Source organism: Sebastes umbrosus, chromosome 6, assembly GCF_015220745.1.
Source record: "Sebastes umbrosus isolate fSebUmb1 chromosome 6, fSebUmb1.pri, whole genome shotgun sequence".
In the NCBI taxonomy this organism is placed as follows: domain Eukaryota; kingdom Metazoa; phylum Chordata; class Actinopteri; order Perciformes; family Sebastidae; genus Sebastes; species Sebastes umbrosus.
The window spans coordinates 19382715-19392357 of NC_051274.1; the positions used below are offsets into that span (position 1 = coordinate 19382715).

The 9643-nt window shown below is 41.0% G+C and overlaps 1 protein-coding gene across 1 annotated transcript in view; it reads left to right on the forward strand.

Annotated features, from left to right (window-relative positions):
- Positions 1-9398, forward strand: part of opn7b (opsin 7, group member b) — a 68203-nt gene extending 58805 nt beyond the window's left edge. Inside the window, exons 5-6 of the mRNA XM_037771567.1 lie at positions 6912-7246; positions 7604-9398. Of these exons, the coding sequence (XP_037627495.1) occupies positions 6912-7246; positions 7604-8089 (821 nt within the window). The 3' untranslated portion in view covers positions 8090-9398. The remainder of the gene's footprint in view (positions 1-6911; positions 7247-7603) is intronic.
- Positions 9399-9643: the final 245 nt, after the last annotated feature.

Below are 9643 nucleotides of genomic sequence, written 5' to 3' on the forward strand. Positions count from 1 at the left end.
TCTCAGAAGGCGGGACTACGTACACTGGTTCTATCCACCAACCGGAATTAGCATTGTTTATCTGCCGGGGGGGAAATTGCATTATTGAATTTTTATTCAAATGAATGCACATATAAGTGGGAAATGAAAATGCTATTGTGAGATTACATTTCCATTTTCATTTAGTCCGCAAAATGCTTCCATAGGCAATCGATTAAAATAGTTAATCGCATGATTGTCCGTAGTTAATCGTGATTAATCGCACATTTTAAAAATGTACCTTAAAGGGAGAATTGTCAAGTATTTATCAACATGGGAGTGGGCAAATTGATTTATGCAAATGTATGTATATATTTATTATTATAAATCAATTAACAACACAAAACAATGACAAATATTGTCCAGAAACCCTCACGAGTACTGCATTTAGTTACTGCAATCATAACATGGCAAACTCAAGCCCAACAGGCAACAACAGCTGTCAGTGTGTCAGTGTGCTGACTTGACTATGACTTGCCCCAAAACTGCATGTGATTTTCATAAAGTGGGCATGTCTGTAAAGGGGAGACTCGTTGGTACCCATAGAACCCATTTTCATTCACATATCTTGAGGTCAGAGGTCAAGGGACCCCTTTGAAAGCTAGTATGACATGGTTGATACCAATGGATTCCTTAGGTTTTCTAGGTTTACATGATGCCAGTATCGTCACTCTAGCTTTAAAACTGAGCCCGCTACAACCTAAATATCGCAAGTTGCTTTTAATAAATTAGTGGCGTTAAAACAAATTTGTGTTAATACGTCATTATGGTGTCGACAGCCTTATCTCATAGTAACTCCAGCAAGTAGCAGAAGGCATAATAAATGCAATATTGGCAGCGTGGATGAGATATCAAACGCAACTGGAGTTTGATAAGATCTGATGCTTATGTGAAAATGTCTCAATTGAACTAATTCAGGCTTACATTCCACTTCACAGGGCTTAGTTAGAGCACCAGCCAGCAGCCTCCGCATTGAATTAGAGGTTTATTCCAGACTCCAGTAGGTTCAACGATTGCTACTAATAAGCACAATATAATTGAAGCCAAGGTGGTGCTTTTAAAGAGCTCCTCTTGTCTGTTTCCCAGAGGAACACAGTCTATAATGCAGAGCGTAAAACCCAAGAGACAACAAGCTTCACAAATAAAAGTGTTTGAAATGCAAATGAGTATAAGTAATTATGCCTTTATGAGACTTCCATGCAAGGAACCTTGTAAAAATGTACTTAGCTTACGGACCCACCGTTAAAACACGCTGTCCTCTTGTTTCTAAACTAGCTTATAAACTCTAGCGAAAAACTAGGAAGAATTAACATTTGGTGTTTAACAGCAGAAGTTGAATAATATTTGTTAAATGTAAAACCTTGAACACATATGCAAAACTAGCCCAAAGTAAACAGTAAAAAGACTAAAAGCATAAATTCTCACTGCCTGCAGTGGGCATATATGTTAAAACTACAGCAGCTCCTGTATTACTTTCTGTAGAAAGAGGAGATCAAAATGTCCACACCTTAAGGCCAAATTGCTGCTTACACTAATGTCTCTCTGTAAGTGGAGCTCATTGTCTAGTGAATACAGAGTCTGGCAATGGCCAAACAATTTCCCCTTGAGAAGAATCTGCCATCTGCCAAACGTGAACGAGTGGGTTCATGAGGAAGTTAACCAGTTCCACGAAGTGCTTTGCATAAAAGAAAAGAAACAAATGCTCTAGGAACTGTGTTTAACACCAAAAATATCAGAGGATTGGGTTACTGGGAGACGGAGAGTAAAAGCCTTTTAAAACATTTACGGGCTGCTGACACAAGGTTCAGTTTCCGCGTGTGGAGTTATTATGGGGAGGTTATCACATTAAATTCAACATGGGCAACTGTATCAGTTGTCAAACGACAATAAACTCTGGTTTAATTGGATTGAATATGTGTGAATTGTGTGACTCACCGAAATCAGAATTAGAAACGCTTTGAAATATGAAATAACCTCTGCGCTGCTGTGAAAAGAGGAGAAATGGTAAAAAAAACTGACTATGTAAGAAGATATCCTACTGGGATTGTTATTTAGAGCTACACACATTTCTTCATAGAACTGATGAGACAGCAAACTATTTCTACAAAGATTTCTACTCTGACTTGATAAACTGCATTGCCTTTTTAAACAGTTCTCCCAGGATTTGCCCATCTGGTTGAGTCTGAATAGTAGAGCTACAAAGTGAAAAGAGAAAAACAAGATCTGTAGAGGCTAGAAAACTGACCAGACTGACTTCCTTGATGATAAGCAGCCTTAAGTTTAAGTGCAGAGTCAGAGAAAGGTGTGTCTGTACCACAGACTGAATATAAGACGTAGACGTAGTCACCCTGACATCGTGCCGTTTTGAAGCCACGAATTCAGCATTTTGGGGTCGTGGCTATGAGGTAAGACGCAAATTGTGAAACTCGCGAGATGGTTAAGGTTAGGCATTGACCTCAAATGTTTAAGCTAAGGATAGGTCGTCAGGCAGCAAGTCTCGCAAGACCTTTTTGCAAGTTTTCGCAATTTGTGGGTTATCTTCTAGACGCGACCACATTTTGGCCATCGCCATCTTGGTTTTTGGCCATCGCCATTTCGGCTTTTTGCACCAGAAGTGACACGAAAGTATGGCGCTAAGTACAACCAAACTCTGAATAAGAAATTTTTTTGGTGACCAAAAAAAAGTTATAATTAACTTTCATGAACTGAAAACACACTGTGAAAGGGTTAAAGTTGTAAAACGAAAACACAGACAACACCCAGACTGGACAACGCCGTGGTAGCAACCTGTCAATCACAAAGTAGCCACGCCCTAAAGCATACTCTGCTTTATGGTCCATTTGACTCTAAATGGGACCATAATTTACATCATGCTGTATTGAAGAAGACTTTAAATTAGCGATTGAGATCATAAACTCATGTGTACAATGTTTACTGAGGTAATAAATCAAGTGAGAAGTAGGCTCATTTTCTCATAGACTTCTATACAAACGGACTTCGTTTTCCAACCAGAGGAGTCGCCCCCTACTGGCTATTACAAAGAATGCAAGTTTAAGGCACTCCTGCATTGGCTTCAATTTTCAGACCCGGAGGTTGCCCACTGGTCTGTACATGTAAAGATGCTTCTCTATGGACATTTACACATACGGATACTAAGCGGGTGCATTTTAAAAAAACATTCCTATAAAGAATTAGGAAAAACTATCCTAAACCCTTTTTATAAAGGATGTCATCGGTGGCCTCATTGTTAACGCTCACTTAACTGAAACCTTAAGTTATATTCTTGCTGAAATACCTTTGAGTAAAGCACTAAGGAACGTGCTCCGAAGTGCAACTGATGAAATAAATACTTTGAAAAAAAGGAGCATTGGGGACATGGCTGAGGGTGATGGAGAGTGCTTCTTCCTTCCGGTCTTTTATTCGTTTTATTGCCACGGCTGGAGTGCCTCACATGGGTATTGCTGTTCTTAATGAACCCCTGATGACAGACAAATTAACCTCCACTTGGTGATCAAACAGCAGCACATGGATCTGCTGCTTCCTATGAGATTTAATCTACAGCCACCGTAGACTGCTGATGAACTTTTCGATCACTGGATCGAAGACAATCAAACAAAAGGCGGAGGGTGGATGATCAGACAGCCTCGTTTACAAAATAAGAGGGTCTAATCACAAAAGGGAGGTGAAGTATGAATAGCAGAGAATGAAGGGGGGCGCTTTACAGTTAAAGGACTGACTTACAGTTAACTGGCAACAGAATCAATGTGGGCTGTCTGTCCTGATGTTAAGTGGTGTTGGCTGTGACAATTGACCCATTTTACCATTTCAGGCACCATCGAGCTTAAATAGATCTCAATCATAGTCAAAGCCAACGTCTCTCACAGTATATGAAGTGGTACATATAGCAAGCATGGTGGACTAAAGGGAAAAAGCTGGTATCAGCATTTCCACTTAATACTAATTCATGGACTAACTGGTTTCTCCTTGCACAATATAAACCAAAGTTATCATGATATAAGCTATTCAATACAGCCAGGAACACATGCACTGTGAAAAAGAAAAGCTACAGTCCACAAGATGAATTTGAAAATCTCCAAATACATCTTCAAGGATGCACCAATTCTGTACACTGGATCGATATCTGGGCTAATATTGACCATATTACTGTAAATATTACAACTTTACAGTGATATTGACCATATTACTGTAAACATTACAACTTGACAGTGATATTGACCATATTACTGTAAAGTTGTAATGTTTAACATTTCAGTCAATCAATCAAAAATAATTACGCTGGATTACATACATGCATCATTTCCTGTCAGTCTTGAATCCAGTGCAGGAATGGTGTACTCTGCCACTAACAATGAAAACTAATAAATAGAGAGGTAATTACTGGCTGTAAATACATCTAGGATTGCAAAACTCCGGGTATATTCAAGGTGGGAACTTTCCATGGAAATGAACAGGTATTATGGGGAATTTATTTAAATTAATGGGAGATAACGGGGGTTATTTGCTCAGGCTGTAATTACCATATCATATTCAGATAGAAACAAACATTTTACCGTATCATAAGCAGACATAATCCATTCATTTATCAAATACATACAGGTTGAAATGTGCCATGTGGTCAGTTAGCTAGCTATTAAGTTAACTAACGTTAATGTGGAACGGTAGTTTGAAAATGATAATATATTTCGCAGTTGTCGGTTGCGGTTTGTAAACACACGGAATTCAAAGTCAGCGAGCGAGGGAGAGAGAGAGCGAGAGCAGCGATGGTCGAGCAAGCTATAGACTGAATGAAGAGAGGGAGCGGCGTTAAGTAAACATTGTTTCCGAAGCCCAGAAACGTCCAGAATACAGCAGAATAAGAATAAAAGAGAAAAATACAGGCAGAGGGCAGGGTCTCTGCAGATACAGACACCACTACACACCTCTTTGTAAATGTTATTTAAAAAACATTGTTTTTCCAGGTCCATATCATTCAATCACAGTTGGCCTCATGTTAAATGGTAATGGACTTGCATTTATATCACACCTTTCTAGTCTTCCGACCACTCAAAGGGCTTTACACTTCATGTCAGCATTCACCCATTCACACAGACATTCATACACTGATGGCAGAGGCTGTCATGCAAGGTGCCAACCTGCCCATCAGGATCTAATCGAATTACTCATTCACACACCGATGGCACAGCCTTCGGGAGCAATTTGGGGTTCAGCGTCCTGCTCAAGGACACTCGACATGCAAACTAGGGGAGCCGGGGATCGGCTAATCTTCAAATTAGTGGACATCCTGCTCTGCCTCCTGAATCACAGCTTTTCTTTATGTTATGCCAAAAAAATGATGATGAATAATGAGTTCCTTGCAGTGTGGTATATAGATTTTAAATTTGTGAAAAAGGGAGAGCTGGTATCGGCTCAGTAGGCGATATCATCGCATCAATCCTGAGTTGAGTTACAGGAATCGGTATCAGGAGAAAAAAAGGTTTGGTCCATCCCTATTTAAAATGTAAGAGCACATGTTTGAAGGCTTTTGTTAGAAATTGAGTTCAGCTATCCGTGAAAAAAGAGCTCAAGTCGAATCCTTCATGTGCCATTCAGATACAGTAGCTGGAGAGTTTCATCAGTGAAGGGATGCTTCACATCAGATAACAGCCATCTATAATGGCTAACCCAGCCCCCTTCCCTAGCGCCACACAGTTCAGCGAGTGCCACAGGGCTTAATCACAGCCCCTCACCCTCAGCTTCAAGGGTAAGAGGGGCTGACATCCAACTGAAGAGGCTGTGTGGTTTCATAGATAAGGCTCCCTGTGTTCTCCTCCTCACTGATTCCACTCTGAAGAAGCCCTCGTCCAAATCAATTACAGTAGACAATTTGGTGTTTCCCATAGATCCCTTTATTCACACTCTGGCACATGAGTATGTTTACAAGCGAGTGCTCCACCACTAATCATGATTCTATGAGCAGACGTGGCATGAATACAGTGTGCTCATATTTAATACGTTAATTTAAGTTCTGATACGAATACAAACTAGACTGTACAATTACACAAGGTACTGAAACAATGGCCTCTTGTGCAATAAATGGCTATTGACTATAGGTTTTATGTGCCACATCATAAGTGGAGTGGTGGGTGGAGTCGGTCAGAATAAGAGAAAAGGGATACTATAAATATTAGAAAGTAGCAACAACCTTGCCTCCTGCATTCTTGTGAATTTGTATGTTTATAAGAACTGCATAGTCTATTCACATAGACTTACATTACCATGTAATTATGTCTGATTACACCATTTCTATAAAGGTGTCAGATGCATGATTACTTACAGCAAAAACCACACATTCTAATCCACACATATCTTCCGTTCAGATCTCTGTATGCAGGAAATAAACAGCCAATACTGACAAATAGTAGTCACTGTGTTTCCTAATATGAGGTCTTGTGTGCACAGGGAAATGGTTGAGTGGGGGTTGGTTCTTTGGCCTCTAAGCAAACATGCTGTGCGCCTACAGAATAATATTTATGTTTGCTAACTTCACATGTGTATTCCCGTGAGCCATGTGATCGCATATCTGAACATGCCTGAGGTCATGTGAAACATATTCATTGGCTGTATTATCAAACATACCTATCCATCCTAGGGAAATGTGCTATCAAGTTGTTCATCATTTATTGTACAATATCATCCCACTTCCTCCTCCTCCTCCTCCTGTCCTCCTCTTTTCACCTCCTCACTCATTGCCTGTTATCAGCATCAGGTAACCAGATGCTTCAGTAGCATATTGTTGCTATGCTGTTGTTTCTGTATGTCCTCATCTGTCAGTAATCACTCCCCCAACTCTCCCTCCTCTGCCTCTGTCTCTACCCTGCTATGTTCCTCCTCAGGTAACAAGTTCTCCTACTGCCACGCCTGCCTGCTGGTCGCTGGGGTCTGGTGCTACGCTGGAGTTTTTGCTGTCGGTCCCCTGTCGGGCTGGGGAGAGTACGGGGCCGAACCTTACGGTACAGCGTGCTGCATCAGCTGGGACGCTCCGAGCCAAAGCTTTGCAGCTATGAGCTACATCGTCTGCCTCTTCTTCTTCTGCTACATTGTGCCCTGCACTGTCATCTTTCTGTCCTACACGTTCATCCTGATGACCGTCCGGGGCTCCCGCCAGGCGGTGCAGCAGCACATGTCCCCGCAGAACAAGATCACAAATGCACATGCACTTATTATTAAGGTAAATGCATAGGTTCACCTTCAGACAGATAGACCTAAGAAAATACTAGGGCTCGGATGATTCACCTATTTCCCGATTCGATCACTATACTTGGGTGCCGATTTGATATGTACTGCGATTTTTAAGTATTTCAATTCTACAAGTATTGCGATTTGATATTATGATTTATAGCGTTAACTTCTTTCTACCTCCGCATAGACTCAAATTAAGCAAATACATCGATTCTGACATTTCATAATCAATTTCAAAATCGTAAAAAAAAAAATGCGATATATAGGTGAATCGATTTTTTTTCCCACCCCTACAAAATATGTGTTTACATGACAAATGTATTTTGTATGTTGTGTCTCTTTTCAGCTCTCCGTGGCAGTTTGCATCGGTTTCCTGACAGCATGGAGTCCATACGCTATTGTGTCCATGTGGGCAGCATTTGGTAACCCAACAACTGTACCACCCATGGCTTTTGCTCTGGCAGCTATCTTTGCCAAGTCCTCCACCCTTTATAACCCTATCGTCTATCTGGTCTTCAAGCCCAACTTCCGCAAGTCCCTGTGTCGGGATGTGGCCCAGTGCAGGACGACAATCTGCGGATGTCGGGATGGGAAGGGACCTTGCAGGCAATCCCACCACACAGAAGAATGCAACTCCACAAGGTTGTCAAATGGGCTACCGGAGAACCACGGGACCTGCAGACACTGTCCTCGCCCTGAAACAGCCACCGGTACCAGGGAAAACTTTACAGAATACAGCCCCCAGCAGACTGCCAGGATACTTAAAGGATCAAAACATAGTGAGGTGGCGGTCAGTCAGCTCTCCAATGAGATGCAGAGTGACTTCCTTTAGAGAAACAAACACAGCCACACAGTGAGAAGGTGAAAAAAGACAAATAATGGAGAAAAAGATGGCAAAAATAAAGGTTGAAAGACACTGAAACAAAAAGCTAAAGATGGATTGAAGGAAGAAATGTTATAACTTTTAAGGTCAAAGTTTTTAGAACTTGTACTCATGCCTCAAATATGTGATACTGCCAAAAACATAAAAAAGACCACGACGATAGATGCCACTACAGAAGGATAAGCGAGCCGAACAGCCAACATGCAACCACAGATGTGTTCATCAATATTTCATCAGGTCAAATTAACACACGCCATAACTATCTGATCACTTTGACTGATCAACGTTAAGCAAACAAGACTGAGAATCCATGGACTCACCATGCAAATCAATTCAAGCTGGATCAAATGGGAGGATATTTGAACTTTCTTCTCCCTAAATAACCTTTTATGTATTTATTATGAGTACTGTATTTGATGGTGTGTTTGATTTGATAGATATTTATCAATGCATGCCTCAAATTGAAGGACCACAGGGTTGCCGGTGTTATCTAACAGGAAAATAGTTCTGTTTTCTCATTACTGATGAAACATTAAGGTCTCAAAATCCCTCTTTAGCATGTGAAAAAATGAACATGGACATACTATAAATTACCCAAGGTGTTGTATTGATTCCTTTACAAAGAGGTGTTGCCAATGTCAATTTATCTAATCAGCTGTGTCCTGAAGGAATGACTGAATTATAAAAGCAGAAGGATTGGGGATAGGGCTTAGGATGACTAAATCTATAACACTCAATAAGTTCTATTCTCTCTCAATGTACTCTATGTGGAGACCTCTAGACAAAAACATATATGATAGCGAAGCAAAACCTGTTTGAGGATCCATCATACAATGGTCCAAAATGTACAGTTTCTGAGGACCATCATCTGAAATAAGCTACAAATTTTAAATTGTGCAAAACATGTTGCATTTGAACATATGCTGGATAATATTTAAATGTTGCTTTGTCAACACGTTCTCATCCCAACTCGTCACATACTGACGCTTTGTCAGAACCCTCGGCGTCACTTTTCGGTTGCAGTAAACACGTGCTTAATGTTGTGAATTAAGCAAAAACATTTGCATAGGTTTCAGAAAAACAACAGGATTGGGCTTAAAATGACTACATATGTACAGCGAAAATGTGACTTGAGTTGTGAACATGGGACACGAACGAACAGCTGACTGTAACGTGATGCCCGGGACACAAATAGCGGTCTCCTGGATGAAAGCCCTGTGTTGTTGGACCCATCCACCTCCACTCCCGCCCGCCCTATGTGTCTTTTCACTCTCTAAACTGCCACACTTTCTCTGAGCGTTTACTGTTGCCGGGGATGAGTTTACATTGTAGTTAATGGAACGCACGGTGCATGGTGCTAAAGGGTGCCTTGTGCAGCAGTGCTGAACACCAACGGCCGTGACAAAGCATCTGTGTTTGATGCACTGGGAATGAGAACGGGCTGGTTTTGTACGAATGAAGTGCGTTGCTTTTCTGACATGAAATACAGACAAAAATACACTA